This window comes from Mesoplodon bidens, assembly GCF_964165515.1.
Source record: "Mesoplodon bidens genome assembly, chromosome: 3".
Lineage (NCBI taxonomy): Eukaryota > Metazoa > Chordata > Mammalia > Artiodactyla > Ziphiidae > Mesoplodon > Mesoplodon bidens.
The window spans coordinates 2,514,481-2,530,623 of NC_138178.1; the positions used below are offsets into that span (position 1 = coordinate 2,514,481).

General features: G+C 45.2%; 1 protein-coding gene across 9 annotated transcripts in view; it reads left to right on the forward strand.

The window, feature by feature from the left end:
- The window catches only part of SVIL (supervillin), a 241,506-nt gene that overhangs the window by 187,530 nt on the left and 37,833 nt on the right, over positions 1-16,143 (forward strand). For 7 of the 9 annotated variants that reach the window (XM_081228434.1, XM_081228438.1, XM_081228439.1 and 4 more), the window contains 3 exons: positions 4,699-4,828; positions 8,633-8,680; positions 15,923-16,070. In XM_081228434.1, coding sequence (XP_081084560.1) covers positions 4,699-4,828; positions 8,633-8,680; positions 15,923-16,070 — 326 coding nt within the window. The remainder of the gene's footprint in view (positions 1-4,698; positions 4,829-8,632; positions 8,681-15,922; positions 16,071-16,143) is intronic. The other 2 variants (XM_081228436.1, XM_081228442.1) reach the window with 1 other exon arrangement.

The window sequence follows — 16,143 nt, forward strand, 5'->3', positions numbered from 1 at the left end:
CGGGGGGAGAAGATGCCTAAAAAAGGCAAAAGAGCTGTCCTTCCCCTGGGAAATTGATGGAGCGTAAGGATGTATTGAACTCCCAGGAATGCTGAAGAGGCCTCCCATGCCTCTGGCTGAGCCTGCAGACTCCTGCCTTATAGGGCCTGGCTGGGGTCCCCCTGTGTTCCCCGCGAGCCCCACCTTCCACCCAGCCAGACTCGAGGTTCTTACCTTGTGGCCCAGAGATTTCAGCCACTGGAGGGCCCCAGGTTTCCGTCGGCGTTCCGGACAGAGATATCTTTCCTTTGCTGCCTCCTTTTCTGATCTTTGATTTGCCCTCATTTAAAAGACATTAGTTCACTCCTCCAGCCTATAAACCAGCCAAGGCCAAGATCTGATCTAAGGACTAACCCGTGCTGTTCAGCCTTATCTGTGTGGTGTTTGCGATTCTCTGAAATGAGGGGGCATCTTTAAAGGAGGGAGGAGAAAAAAGTACTGCATCTTAGAGATATTCGGTTTGCGGGGCCCGTATCTGACCCAGCCCTGGCTGCCGAGCCTGCAAAACTTGTTGCAATCGAGCAGGGCTGTCAGACCAGTGCTGCTGAAACAGCCCGCCTCAGGCCAGTATTCCCTGCTGGGAAAGCATGGGCTGTGGCTGGAGGAAGAGCCGTTTCCCCAGTGGCCTGGCAGGCACCCATATCATGGTGGCCCCAGCCAGGCCTTGGGGTGAATAACTCACGGGTTCTCAGCCTCAGACTAAGCAGATGCCCAGGCTCTCAACACCCCAGCCCTGCAAATAGCACTTGGACTTGATGGACGTTAAAAGTGCTGACAGCTGTTTGAGTTGCATAGGCAGTAATTTATGGTATGTACAGGACCAGACGCTTGCCCCCAACCCACCCCAGCCCTCTGCAGTGCACGGTGGTCTGCGGGGACTCAGGAGCGTCATGAGGTTGCAGGAGAGAAGGCATTTGGAAAGGTCTCCCACCCTCCTCAGCTTGTTCAACACCAAGTCGGAAATCTAAGCGGACAGGAATAATACATGTATGTTTCAGTGCGTGTTACTTGTTTTCCGTCACTTGCACTCTGCAGGCTCGGCTGGGCCTAATACCACGTGGGCTCAACTGAAGCACAGCTTCTTCCCTATTATTTTGGTTACTCTGTAGTCTTTGGAAGTTCCTGGATACCCTGCCAGCGTATCTAATAGCAAGATTTCAGGCTCTTGGAAGGGAGGAATTCTTTGAAGGCTATCCCAGGAGAGGGGGGAAATATATAAAAAAGCCAGAATTACAGTACAGTTCCTAACACATGAGTGCGAAAACGTGCCTGGTCAGCTTACACACAACTAGTGAAGCAAGCCAGGACGTGCCGGGGTGGGAACCAGAGCTCCCTGCCCCAGTGACATGCAGGGTGACCTGGGTCAGTGACATCCTTGGCCTGTGTGTGCACCCATGTCTCATTCGGAGCAACAATATCCAGTTTCTTAGAGGTTGCTGAGCAGATCAACAGAGTGAGTACGCGGTGGACTACAGAGCGATTACAGATCCATACTTTGCCTTTTTCTAAATCAGTTTTCCATTCCTCTGTGCAGCCGCCAGGGTAACCACATGATTATTTAGATGATGTTGGCATGGCTTCAGACATTTGGGACCTTATTTCTGAGAATGCCCTTAGGGACCATAGTGCATTCTTTTTAATAAATGCAACTTCTGAGGCTGCATTTGATTTTTTAAATTTCTCTGAAATCACTTGGACTCTAATCTGATTGCAAAGGTAAGGTAGCCAAGATGAATAACTGCTGGTCTAGGTCAAGGGTGAAGTCAGAGCTGGTTCTGAGCGGTAAGGAGAGTATCAGTTAGATGAATGTCTGTGTTCACAAGATGAGGAATTGGAAATACATCTTCATTTGGGTGGTACTGGCATGCTTACCTTTTGGAAGTCTCCTTTATAGACGCTTTGAAAGCTCTACTGCAGCGTGCAAATACTCATGATTTCTTTTCATGATTTGATTTTATTTGATTATTTTTTCCTGTTAGAATAAAACTGACTCACTCAAAATAATTAGAGGAAAGATAAATCTTAGTCCTTATATAGTCTGACATTCAGATGGAAACCCTTAAAGGAAATTAGAATCTGTTTTCAAGTACACGAACTAGCCCTTGTAGAATGCAGAATATTGCCAAGCGTCATAGATTATAGACTTTGGGGGTAAATGAGAGCAAGTAGGGTCTTAGATACAAGATTCTGACTCTAGTTTCCAGTGTGGATTTTTTCCCTCACCATCAAGCCATTGTCTGACACCAGCTGGGCGTCCTACAGTTCCACCCAGTTCTGATGCTGTCTACCTGGAGACAGCCTCAGACCCCACAGGGTAAGCGCCCTGTCCCACAAGACCGCCCCTCCCCCTTTCTGCAGACACCAGTGGCGAGTCCAGGCTGTCACCTGTGCTTCTGACCTACCCACCAGCTACAGACTGGAGGTTCCAACAACCTTCTCCTTGGGCTCAATTACTTTGCTACAGTGGCTCACAGAACTCAGAGAAATATATTTATTTACTAGACTTCAAGTTTATTATCAAAGAAGGTAACTAAGGCACAGCCAGATAGAAGAGATGCACAGGTGAGGTGTAAGGAGATGGTGTGGAGTTTCATGCCCTCACGAGGCGCACCACCCTCCCCAAACCTCCACCTGTCTGCCATCCCAAGAACTCTCGGAACCCTGTCCTTTTGGCTTTTTTATGGAGGCTTCATTACATAGGCCTGATTGAGTTGAATCACCAGTGGCCAGTGATGTAGTTAATCTGCAGCCCCTTTCTCCTCCCTGGAGGTCAGCGGGGGCGGGGGGGGGACGGAAAGTTCTAACTCTCTAATCACAGGGTTGGTTCTCCTGGCAACAAGCCCACACTTAGATGCTTCCAAAAGTCACCTCATCCACATACGATACCATTACCACTCTCATCATTCAGGAAATTCCAGAAGTTGTAGGAGCTCCCGTGCCAGGAAAGGGGACAAAGACCAAGTATATATTTATTATAAATCACAACATCACAGATAAATGAGGTGGCGTTATACCAGCTTTGTGGAGTGAATGTTGGGTCTTATCTGTTGTCACATAGCAGGAGGGAAGGGAAGGAAAAGGAAGAGGTTGGGAAAGGGGTAGGTCCAGAGTTTGAAGCCCTTGCCCTCCTTGAACTCCTTGGGGAGTTCTTTGTAGCTTGCTTTCCATTATTTGACTGAGCGAATACAAATACACAGTATGATTCTGTATGAATTTGTAGATGTACACGGAGTCATATTTACTGCAAAATCTGTTTTCTTATTTGCTTAACTAAACTTTTATCGTGGAGTATGATATATTTCATCCCATCTCCAATTCAGATGTTTAACGGAGTCAGGACACTCGGTAGAAGGGCCCTTAGAAACCATCTAGTTCAGTTCCCACTGTGACCAATAAGGAACGGAGACCAGGTTACTTGACAGGAGTTAACAGCCAAATGAGCACTGATGTGTTGCTTAAAAATACACTCTTGGGCTTCCCTGGTGGCGCAGTGGTTGAGAGTCCGCCTGCCGATGCAGGGGACGTGGGATCGTGCCCCGGTCCGGGAAGATCCCACATGCCGCGGAGCGGCTGGGCCCGTGAGCCATGGCCGCTGGGCCTGCGCGTCCGGAGACCATGCTCCGCAACGGGAGAGGCCACAACAGTGAGAGGCCCATGTACCGCAAAAAAAAAAAAAAAAAAAAATACACTCTTTATGGACATGCACTAATGAATGTTTAAGAGACCAGCCCAGCAGGCTCACCAGAGGGAAAGGAGTCCAATCATTTTTTTCCCTAATCTTTAAATTGTTTGAGCATCAGCTCAGATGAGTTTAATGATCACCACTTTTGTGCCTTTTATCTTTCCTGTGTTTGTCCAACTTAAATGCCCAAGACTGAAACAGCCTCATGTTCATGAGAATAACCTTTCATAGATTTTAACATCCAAGCAGCTTTTTATCAAGTCACACCATAGTTGAACTAAAGTAGGTCAGGTAAAAACCTCAGTTCATTAGATTCTGTTTTTGTATATTGCTTTCCCCTGAGGAAAATTGAAATGATAATTTTAAAAATGGGTTTACAGAGAAGTTTCTGTATTAAGAAGGCAGATTGGAAAGACCAAGTTCATTTGGAAGAAAAGAACAGGACTTAGAATACAGGACATCTTAACATCATCTTTTACCTGTAATTAAAACATGTGATATCCAGAGATTGTCAATAGCTTAAAATTTTTAAACCCATTTCTGCTATCCAGCTTTAGTCATTAAATGTTAATTCATCAAGTGACCAGAAGGGATCACTAGAAGACATTTTTCTCTGGGGACGTTTACTTTTATTTTCCTTCCTGCTCTCAGCCCAAAGGCAAGGAAAAAACAGAGATATTCCTTTGGTAGAATGATGTTGCATCTTTTATCTGGGAAAGTCAGTTTTCAGCTTTGCATTTCAATCCGATTTTAAGACTGTTGGGGCCATCTTAGAAAATATAATAATCTACATAATATAGTAATCTGTACTATTTTTCCAGACAGACTTTTTTCAGAATAAGTGACATTCAGAATGATTCAAATTAGGCAGCGGTGGTCATTTCTCGGGCAAAGACTTCTGGATGACTTAAACTGTGGTTCTGTTACCAGGAAGCGTTGGTGCTGAACTCTTTTTGGTCGGCGTGTCTTCCCCTTAGATTAGCCCTGTTGAAGAAAAGTGGTGAGGAAGACTGGAGAAACAGACTTAACAGAAAGCAGGAGTATGGCAAAGCGTCCGTCACCAGCAGCCTGCACATCCAAGAAACGGGACAGTCACTCAAGAAGAAGGTAACATTGTCCGTGCACGGGAAAAGCATTCTAACTAACATCACGCTTGGACGTGCATCCACCAGGCGAGCATGCATAACTTAACTGGTTACTACCCTGGGAAGCATAGCACTCTCTTGCCACGAGTGTCCACATTTTAAAAAGTCTGTCCCACAGCGGCTTCAGTTGATCACCAGGTAAAGTCTTGAGATGCTCTAGAACTGGGAACAGCACCACGTACCTAATGCATCAGCAAGCAAGTTCCTAAATTTGGAAGTGTGCGCTTTTTGGTTTCAGACCTTCTTAAATGAAGTCTGACTTTACGGTGTTATTAAAGTCTTTAGAATGAAAAACTGTCATTGACCGCTAACCGTTTCTAAGTTGCATGTAAATTATGGGCTTGAACGTCCTATGCCGAGGTTTAAAACAGGAGTATGCAAGAGAAGAACATAATTGTGGTCGGTGAGGACTGATTTCATAATTGAAGACATGTTTCATGATGAGCAGGTAAGCCTTTTATTGAGAAGGTATGGCAAAGTATGTGACAAGTTTCGAGAAAAGTAATACACTGTTGTTGATACAGGCAAGCATTTCTTCATAGGCAAATGTAATTGCTAAATTACTAGTAATGATGACCAGCTTTGACCAGTCAGTGCACACTTTGAAAGTGGACGGTGACTTGCCCACTGCATGGACCTGTGATTGCCAATGCACCTGCTGGCTGGGGGCAAAGTAGACGCTGTGACACACCCACTGGCCAACTTCTAGGCTCAAAAGTCTTCAAACAAAAAGGGAAACAAAATACTTACAACCAGATGATCACCTGGACCCCTTCTAATCTAAAACAATTTAATAAGCATCCGTGGAAGAAAGAAATGATGAACGTGACCTTCAGGCGTTCAGAAACTTACATTAAAAGGAGGTGTGTCCACAGGGCTGTGAGGAGAGAGTTCTGACACTGTTTCCTGTGGCACTTCTGTGTTTTCATAGGTTAAATTGAAACAGCAATTTGAATTCTCTTTTTTGAGACAGACATGACATTAAAGATAATGACTAAAGACAGTTAAAGCTCAGCCATTTGTAAAGTTCTCAAATCTGATTGGATATTACAGCACCTATGTAGGAAATCTGGATTTCCAGAATGAGATCCGAAAGTGAAAGTAAACTCTGTCCCTCAAATCATTGATCCCCGTCGCCCGCAAACTTTCTTTAAAAGCTTGATTTGAAATCATTGGTTCACACATAACTTCAGCGCTTCATTCTTGGTCATGTCGAAAGATGCAAAGAAACCTTCCCTAGCAGGTCCCGCAGGGCACGGTGAAAAGTAAAGCTACAAAGCACAAAGCCAGGTAGAGCCCTCGTGAACAGTGGAATCGATTTCAATGCTCCACCCACTTTGGAGACAGGGATCATCCGAGGCTGGGTAACCCAGAAGGATGGGAGTAGCGGGTGAGAACAGAATGGCCTTAACACTAGGCAGAGGTTCTTGGGAGGCAAGAGATGGGAGGCGGTGACCGCGGTTGCCCCTGGCTTGAGTGGGAAGTGGTGTCTTGGGCTCATGGACTTGGACGCAGCGGATTCTGCACCAGCAGTGAACTCACCGTCGGTCTCCTGCTGAGTGACCTAGTTCACTTCGGCCCAAGACAATAAGCTCTTTGAAGTTAAAATAAGCCCACCCATTTTCAGTTTTTGTAGCAGGCATTGGGAAATCACAAGTTCTGTTGAGGTCGGGTGGTTTTCCCATGGTCTCTGATAAGCCCTTGGCTTCATGTCTTCCCAAGGGCGGGCCGTGTATTTCAGCCACACCTTCACCAGCTCAGATGAAGCAGGAGAGCTGCCTTGAACCTGATCTGCCTTAAGACAGTCCCCCGGGGCAGCTGGTTGTTGGGGGAGGTGCTTGAGACATGGCCAGGGCTCGCTGGGTGTCCAGCCGCTTCTCTGGAGAAGGAAGGACATTCATGACACGTGCTCCATGCAGATGGCAGCTTGCTGCCTGGGCTGGAGCTAGACTTGCTAGGGGCACAAGCTCTGGAACCTTCCATCTTTTGCACCAAGGGACAAGGGACTAGATTTACAGTCAGGTCATCACTTCCTGCACAGTTTCTGAGTTCATCAAATGCACATATTCGTGGTTATGAAACATTTTACCCTTTGGCCTCCTCGAGCTTTTGTGTGCAGTGAGCAGGGTCCCACGAGTTACAGCCTGTGGAGAAGCAGAGGAAGCAGGAGATGGAGACCGGCCTGTATATAAATCACTTCTCCTGTGAAAACCCACGCTGTCCAGTAAAAATATAATGCGAGCCACGCGAGTAATTAGAGATTGTCATGCAGCCACATTAAAAAAAAATGATGTAAAGGAGGCCTTGAAAATCTAAAACAGTTTTTGTTTCTGTCAAAGGGTTTGTCCCAAAACAAAACAAATTTTTGGCGCTCTAACCCGCATCTCACCGGGGGTCCTATATGGAAGAAAATACTCTTTTGGTCCATGAATAGATTTGAGGTTAGATTTTAGGTTAGTTAGAGTTTTCCTTTCCCTTCTAAAGGATCAGTCATGTCTCAAGAGCTGATGTCACTTAACATCAGTTCCTTGCTTTCCAAATTTATCCCCCAAAATCAGGATTGATGATTTGGAGCTTAGCAGTGCCGATCATCTACCTCGCGGACCCTGTCGTTTCCTGCGACAAATAGCTCGGGTTTTCTCTCTCTCGCCCTCCCTCTTCCCTTCCTTCTGTTCGTGGTTTAGGGCATTGCTAACCTGACTTACACATTTTTGCCCTTGTAGTGTATAGAATTAGTTCTAAAGATGGCAAAGCCCATTGGTTTGTAGGTACGGCCAGGCTTGTAGTTCAGGGAATGTGTCCACTTGAGCATGGTATGCAGACAGTCTCCTTCAGAGTAACTCATCCCATCCCAAGAGTGAGAGAAATGAAATGAAGCCAAGTTTGAAAGAAAAGGGATTTGGCAGGAGTCTCTTTGTTTCAAGTAAATTGCAGTTCTCTATTTTCACCAAATCATTATTTAAAATTCCAACTCCAGGGCCTCCCTGGTGGCGCAGTGGTTGAGAGTCCGCCTGCCGATGCAGGGGATATGGGTTCGTGCCCCGGTCTGGGAGGATCCCACATGCCGCAGAGCGGCTGGGCCCGTGAGCCATGGCCGCTGAGCCTGCGCGTCCAGAGCCTGTGCTCCGCAACGGGAGAGGCCACAACAGTGAGAGGCCCGCGTACCGCAAGCAAAAAAAAAAAAAAAAAAAAATTCCAACTCCATTTTGGCATCTTCAGTACTTAAGGCAGAGACAGTGACTCCTGTGCCCTTTGGTCAAGATAATCATTAATGTTTCAGAGTTTTTCCAGGAAATAAAAACCCTGTATAGAGTTTGTGGTTACAACCCCGAGTCCACATCTGAGTCACAGATCAGGATTTGATATCTGGCTGTGCTTCCATCAGCGTGTCCAGTCAGTGAATCAAGCTAAGGTCTGTGATGTCCCCAGAACAAGTCCTGGAAAATTCTAGGAAGGTCAGTCTGCCACATTCGTGTTCTGATTGGCTGTGTCATTGAAATTCGAAATCACAATTCAAGAGCATGAAGTCAGTTGAAGGAACAAGGCTAAGAGGGCAAGGAAGGCTGTTGCTATGACCTCCAAATTAAAGGTTATTATCCCGCTGACGAGTGATGAATTCACTTGGTGTCTGTGCCACCCGATCCTGTGGGCATGTGCATGCTTCTCCGGGAACCCAGCACAGAGTTCTTGGAAATGATTGTGACACCATAACCCGATCCTACCCTTCCAGCACTCTGCAATGTCTCCTATTTGTTTTAACCTGTAGGAAGAAGGAGCATTTACAGATGATAATGCCGTTTCTAATCTGCTCTGGGTAAGCCTGACTCTCACACACATCTCCTGGCCACGTGTAACTCTCATCCCCGACGGTTCCCCTTGGTGCCCCTCTCTGTTTGGTTTTCTTATCCCGAGGCAAGATGCCACCTTGATCCAGAGTGGAGCGCTATCCTGTTTCCTGAAATTTTGTTTCAACCGTAGAATGAAAAAACTTGAAAGACGTTAAGGAAGATATTTTATATTCGATGTTAAAACGGTCCATGAAAGTCAGGGTTCCCCTGTGTGTCACGGAATATCTTCTGTAAATTGCAGTAATCTTACCAGTAACTCAATTACTGCACAGAGCTGACTTGGGTATATTTACTGTGCTTGTGTGGGGATTTCTGTTAGCATTCTAAAAAAAGAAACAAGTAGGACGGACTCTTTGGGGAAGAGAATTGAAATTGCAATGAGTAAATTAACTTTCTGTGAGAGAAATCCTTGTTTTTGTCCCTACCCCTTCCCCACCCCGCTGTGATAAATCTTCTCTTTTCACCTCTAATCCTCTTGCTTTGCTCTATAGGAACCTGTATATGCTTCTACTTATTCTCCTGCTATACCTGCTGCCCATAAATACCTGTCTTTTGTATCTATTAATCAGGTGAGGAATTGCCTACACGTATTAAGCCTCATTGCAATTTCTGAGCAGCAGGGAGAAACTTGTTTCATTTGGGGAAGTAACTCCTTTGCTGCATTTCTGTGTGTGTGTGTGTGTGTGTGTGTGTGCGCGCGCGCGCGCGCAGATGTAATCGCTACTTCATATATTTAGGGTCAGTCACCCACATCTCAGCTTTCGCTCAGACCCCTAGGGAGACCTATGGTATTAATTCATCTCATAGTCACGTAACTGGTTGAAGAGGAAAGTCCCCCATTTTAATCTCCAAGGTTTATTTATATCCTAAATTGAGTCAGGAGCCCAAGCAGGACCCCGGGGCTATCTTGATAAAGTAGGAGGAGGTGGCCCAGGCGCTTTGGGGCGTGGAAGAGACAGGATGGAAGAGGCGGTCCTGATGGGAGCTAGCTGCCATGGTGCTGTTGGCATGGCAACCACAGCCCTCCTTCCCCACTCTCCACCTCCACTGCACCCCGTCCGAACCCCGCCACAGAAGGGAGACCTAGCCTGGGCTGATATGATACGTTGGTACATAATACGTGATGATGTTTAAAGCTAAAAATACCAGTGATTGTTTGTTATTCCCCTTGGAATGTCCCTGGGGTCAAAGTAGCTAGAAACAGTAGCTGCATCCCCTTTGCCACGAGCCCCAGGTGCTAGTTGCCTTCCATCTGTGGGACCTGGCTGGTCATTCCCCCTTAGGGTTTCTGTCTCCTCATCAACCCTGGGACCACGCCTCTCAGGTGGCCTACAACTAGAAATCTCATGACTGTTCTGTTCCTTTAGGACTAGTGGTGACAAAAGGTCTTTGAGGGAGAGGCACAGGGTTTCAGCCAGAGGAAGGGTCTGGTGGGTCCTCCCGGCTTCACCTGGCATCTTCACAAGTGGAAACTCCCCGTTTCTTCTCCCGAAGGCGGCCTTTCCCTCGCTCTCCTCAGTGCCTTTCCTCTGAAGTTAGGAATGCGGGTCTGTGGGAGCCCAGCCCTGCATTGCCAGCTGGTGTCCACCCCAAAAAAGAGGCTGAAATCTGGAGCGAACCTGCTGTTCCATCACTAAGGGGGGGAAATGCCTGTTTTCTTCTAAATAAGTCAATGTTAAACTTTAAAAGAAAAGATATATTACTGAAGTCTTTAAATATAAATTATGTATATTATATAATACACATGTCTTGTGTGTGTATATATATATATATATATACAGTATACATTTTTTATAGACTTTACTTTTTAGAGCAGTTTTAGGGTCACAGCAAAATTGAGCAGAAAGTGCAGAGACTTCCCCTAACCCCCCCCCAAAAACACACACACACAGCCTCCCCCATTATCAGCATAGCCCACCGGGTGGCATGTTCATTACAGTTGACAAGTTGTTCTCCCTCAGTGTCCATCATTTGTATTTGGGTTCACTCTTGGTGTAGTACATTCTCTGGATTTTTGACACATGTATAATGACGTGTATCCATCATTGTAACATCATACAGAGCAGTTTCACTGCCCTAAAAACCCTCTGTGGGACTTCCCTGGCGGTCCAGTGGTTGAGTCTCCACGCTTCCACTGCAGGGGGTGCAGGTTCGATCCTTGGTTGAGGAACTAAGATCCCATGTGCCGTGGAGCGCGGCCAAAAACAAAAAAACAAAAAACCCAAACAAAACAAAAACCCTCTGTGCTCTGCCTTTTCATCCCTACCTCTCCCCCCCGCCTCCTCCCCTTGGCAACCACTGATATTTTTACTATCTCCATACTTTTGGTCATGGAGTGTCATATTGTCAGAATCGTACAGCATATGGTCTCTTCAGATTGGCTTCTTTCCCTTAGTAATACGCATTTAAGGTTCCCCCATGTATTTTCATGGCTTGATAGCTCACTTCTTTTTACCACTAAATAATCGTCCTTGTCTGGATGGACCAGTTTATTTATCCATTTGCTTACTGAAGGTCATCTTGGTTGCTTCCAAGTTTTGGCAATTGTGAATTAAACTGCTATAAACATCCATTGCAGGTTTTTGTGTGGACATAAGTTTTCAACTCATTTGGATATCAAAGAGTATGATTGCTGGATCTTATGGTAAGAGTATGTTTAGTTTTGTAAGAAACTGCTAAACTGTCTTCCAAAGTGGCTGGACCATTTTGCATTCCCACCAGCAATGGATGAGAGTTCCTGTTGCTCCACATCCTCGCCAGCATTTGGTGGTGTCAGTGGTTTGGATTTTGGCCATTCTAATAAGTGTGTAGAAGTATCTTGTTGTTTTAATTAGCATTTTCCTGATGACATAGGATATTGAACATCTTTTCATCTGTACGTCTTCTTTGGTGAAGTGTCTGTTCAGATCATTTGCCCATTTTTAAATTGGTGGTTTTCTTCTTGTTGAGTTTTGAGAGTTCTTTGTATATTTTGGATAGCAGTTCTTTATCAGATATGTCTTTTGCAAATATTTTCTCCCAGTGTGTGGCTTGTCTTCTCATTCCCTTGACAGTGTCTTTCACAGAGAAAAAATTTTTAATTTCAATGAAGTCCAGCTTGTTAGCTATTTCTTCCATGGATCATGCATTTAGTGTTGTATCTAAAAAGTCATCACTGAACCCAAGGTCATCTAGATTTTTTTCTATGTGATCTACAAATTTTATAGTTTTGCATTTTACATTTAGGTCTATGAGCCATTTTGAGTTAATTTTTGTGAAGGGTACAAAACCTGTGTCTAGATTCTTTTTTTTTGCATGTGGATGTCCAGTCATTTGTTGAAAAGACTATGAAAAGACTGTCTTTTCTCCAGTGTATTACCTTTGCTTCTTTCAAAGATTAGTTGAGCATATTTGTGTGGGTATATTTCTGGGCTCTCTACTCTGTTCTATTGATCTATTTGTGTGTTTTTTCACTAGTACCACACTGTCTTGGTAGTAGTGGTACTTTTGCAGTAGCTTTACAGTAAGTCTTGAAGTTGGGGAGTGTCAGTCTTCTGGCTTTTTTCTTCCCCTTCAATATCGTGTTGGCTAATCTGGGTCTTTTGCTCCTCCATATACACTTGTCTGTTCATCGATATTCACAAAATAACTTGCTGGGATTTTGATTAGAATCGTACCAAATCTATAAATCAAGTTGGAAAGAACTGACATCTTGACAGGATGGCATCTCCCCATCCATGAACATGGACTGTCTCTCCATATATTTTTAAGTTTAAAAAAAAATAACATTTACCAGAAGCAATCTCTGTCTTATCACTTCAAAATTAAAATGACCTAAAAATCCTGTATTGGGCTTCCCTGGTGGCGCAGTGGTTGAGAGTCCGCCTGCCGATGCAGGGGACATGGGTTCGCGCCCCAGTCCGGGAAGATCCCACATGCCGCGGAGCGGCTGGGCCCCTGAGCCATGGCTGCTAAGCCTGCGCGTCCGGATCCTGTGCTCTGCAACGGGAGAGGCCACAACAGTGAGAGGCCCGCGTACCGCAAAAAAAAAAAAAAAAAATCCTGTATTTTTACTTCTGGACAATTTTCCCAGATGAATGTTTTACCTACCAGTGATGGGGCACTAGCTCCTCAGTGTTCCTGGAGATCCTTTCCTCCAGCAGTCCTGGTATAAATATTCAACAATGCAGGGGCTCAGAGAGGGAAACAGAGCACTGAAACAGTATACAAGCTCTGTCTAAATGGACTATTTGTCTCTTGTCAGGCTTCAACCCACGTTTTCTTCTTCCTCACATGCCTCAGGGCTGTATCAGAATAAGATTTTCCTTGTTCCCTTCCTTTCATCTTAGTTGCTGGGAAAGGGTGACAAGGTCAGATTATAGTCACTTTGAGGTCCAAACCTAGTTGAGATCTTTTCCCATGTTTTGTTCAGGCCACGTGAGGCTCTGGGCACTGATGATGGATGGAAATCACTTAAAGAGATGCAGAGCTAAATTTCCTTAACAGTGCACAGGATCCGAAATGGTGATAGCATTTTTGAAAACTGAGAAGTGATGGTTTGTCACTGTACCTTATTCCTCTTAACACATGATTCTGTGATTTCTTCCTGTGATGTAGTTTCACTAGAGGTGAATAAGATAAAAACTTAAAAGTCAGATCACAGTATTTTCTATCTATGAAGCTCTCCACTTGTAGAAGAATTTTACCCTGAGATCTGCACTAATCCTAGTCACACGTTAGTTCTCTCTCGTGTATCACCTCCTGTGTCTGAAACACTTAGCGAGATTTGCACTGTGATTTCTCAGGTGTACAGAGGCAAACCCATCAGTAGCAGTATGGTAACCTGAAAACATTCTTGCAGCTTAACCCTTTGCACACTTTCTAGCTGTGTCCTACTGAGTCTCTGTCCATCCCTAACACCCTCCTTTCTTCCCAACTGTTTCACTACCTTCTCCTCCCCTCCTCCTCCTCCTCCCCCTCCCCTTCTCCTTCCTCTCCTTCTTCTTTTCTCCTTCTCTCTCTCTCTCATTCCCTCCCTCCCTCTCCTCATCTTTCTGCATCACATTCATGAGATCTATATTTGAAAGAGTAAAAGATAGATTGGGTAGGGCTTCTATTCATATTATGCCCCAACTCCCTTACTCTCCCAGTCAATCCTAAATATCATCAGCTAAACCTAGGAAAACCTGAACAATGACACAGTGCTTACTATACTATGTATTATGACCTTCTCTAAATGAGGAAAGAAAACCTTCGAAGGGAAAAGCAAGACAAGACAATCATGAAGTTTTAAGCTAAAAAAAAAAAAGTACATGGACGAAGATGTCTATCTTGCCTGTTTTTCATATTTTGAGTTCTAAAATTTAATAGCAACTTGTGATACATTCTGTTAATTTCTAAAGGGAATAAATAAACTGTATATTTATACATATAACACATGCATATGATATATATATAAGATATATATACATATATATAAGATAAATATATACACATTATATATATCTTACTGCATTATAGAACCATTTAAAGTCAGATAAGGGGAATCAGGGGCCTCTAGACCAACCCTACTAAGTGGCAAAGTTAAGGTGAAACTTGTAGAGAAGCAAAAACGTTTATGTTTAATAACATCGTTTAGAGGTGGGTGAAAAGCGTGCTCCTTAACGTAGATCTGGCAAACAACCGGACACCTTGAATCCGGGGACACCTGTATCATCCCAGGGCTTACGTCCATCACGTTCTCCCTGGAGCTGCAGGAGAATCCAAGTGCCTTGGGAAGTGGAATTGTTGACCTGGGGATACCATTTTTCTGAGTCATTAACCACACTTCCCGTGCGCCAGGACTCTGGAGATTTTGCTGAGTTCACCATAGCACTGGTGATGTCTGGATCTTCAGAGAAGAAAACTTTCTTGGCACTTTATATGTTTTTTAAAATATTTTAAGGCTAGTGTCCTATTGATTAAAATTCACTCCTGAAACTTCATCTTCCAAGAAAACTTATCCTCTTTTTTGAATTTTGATGAGGTTTTACTAGCAAGTCCACCGCATAGTTTATAAGGGCCTGTGATTCAGAGAATTACTTGGAATTAGGGTCATCTCACCACTCATGAATAGGAAGGGCCTGGAGATAGAAGCTCTTTCTGTTCTGGGGACGATGCTTTTCTTTCCTCGGCACTAGCTTCCAGGGCTCCTGCCCTCGCCACTGCTTCTCCCCCTGTGCGCCCCACCCCCATACCCAGGGGGATTTTGTAGTGAAAGGAGGGACAGGTGAAGGAGGAGAGAAAGGAGACTTTCTCTGGCCAGCATTCCAGCACGTCCCACCCCGGTGTCAGCCTGCTGTGGTCATGGTCATCCACTCTCCCGGCCGCGACCCTTCCTCTGCACTGGTCCTCGGCGCCTTGAGCCCCGTCCTCGGCCTCCTTCCTGCCCATCCCCCTCCTTTCCTGGTCTCCCTCAAGTCACCCCCCACCTCCAGCTTCTGCCTTTTAGGCCAAATGAGTGTCACCAATGGCTTAGAAATTGAAGAGGCACCTATCTCCAGAACCCCAATTACAAGCATTTGAATGCCTTTTTTAGGTAGAACTGTTATTATGTATGTAGGTTATCTCTATAGCACAACTCAGCCCCAGTGTCAGTTATTCTGTGACTTAAAAGTCACTTTTATGGGCTTGACCTGGTTGCCTAACTGCCCATGTAACATAGTTGCTCTAGGAAAAAGCACGCGAGTTCCAGAAAGCCTTCTGATCGCACATCCTTCCCTAATCAGCTTTCCTTCCTTTATGATTGACCATGTTCCTCGTGAACTTAAGAGGGTAAGATTTTCTAGACGCACCGTGCGCTTTGTGAGTGTAATGGATAAAGAGTCCTAGTCAACTGAGTTTAATTAGATAAGTAAAACAGAGCAACTTTAAAACCCCGTAAAATTCATGGCAGGAAGACAGTCTATTTTTGTTTCTTTTTACAGAGTATCATTTTGATATTCCAGTGTTGCAAACAAATAAGTGAAAAACTAAGTTCTAACCTACAGTCCCCGCGTTGGTGGTGGTGATCTCTAACCCAAGCTGGAAATAGGGAAGCCGAGCCTGTCTCAGCGAGAACAGCTGTGGACGTGTGGGGACGATACACGGCTGCTCTCTGCCTGCTTTTCAGCTCACGGGGGGCTGCGCGCTAACGCTTCTGTCTCTGTGATTTGCTCTCCTGTTTCCTTCTGGGTACACTCCGTAAACAGCGGGTCACAGAAAGTCGAGAGAGCCAGATGACGATTGAAGAGAGGAAGCATCTCATCACCGTGAGAGAGGACGCCTGGAAGACCAGGGGCCGAGGGGCAGCCAACGACTCCACCCAGTTTACCGTGGCCGGCAGGATGGTGAAGCGAGGTCAGGATGCGGGTGCGCGCTCCGTCGCCCCGCCCACGGAGGGGGCGTGGCCGGGGAGGGCTCAGTGTAAACA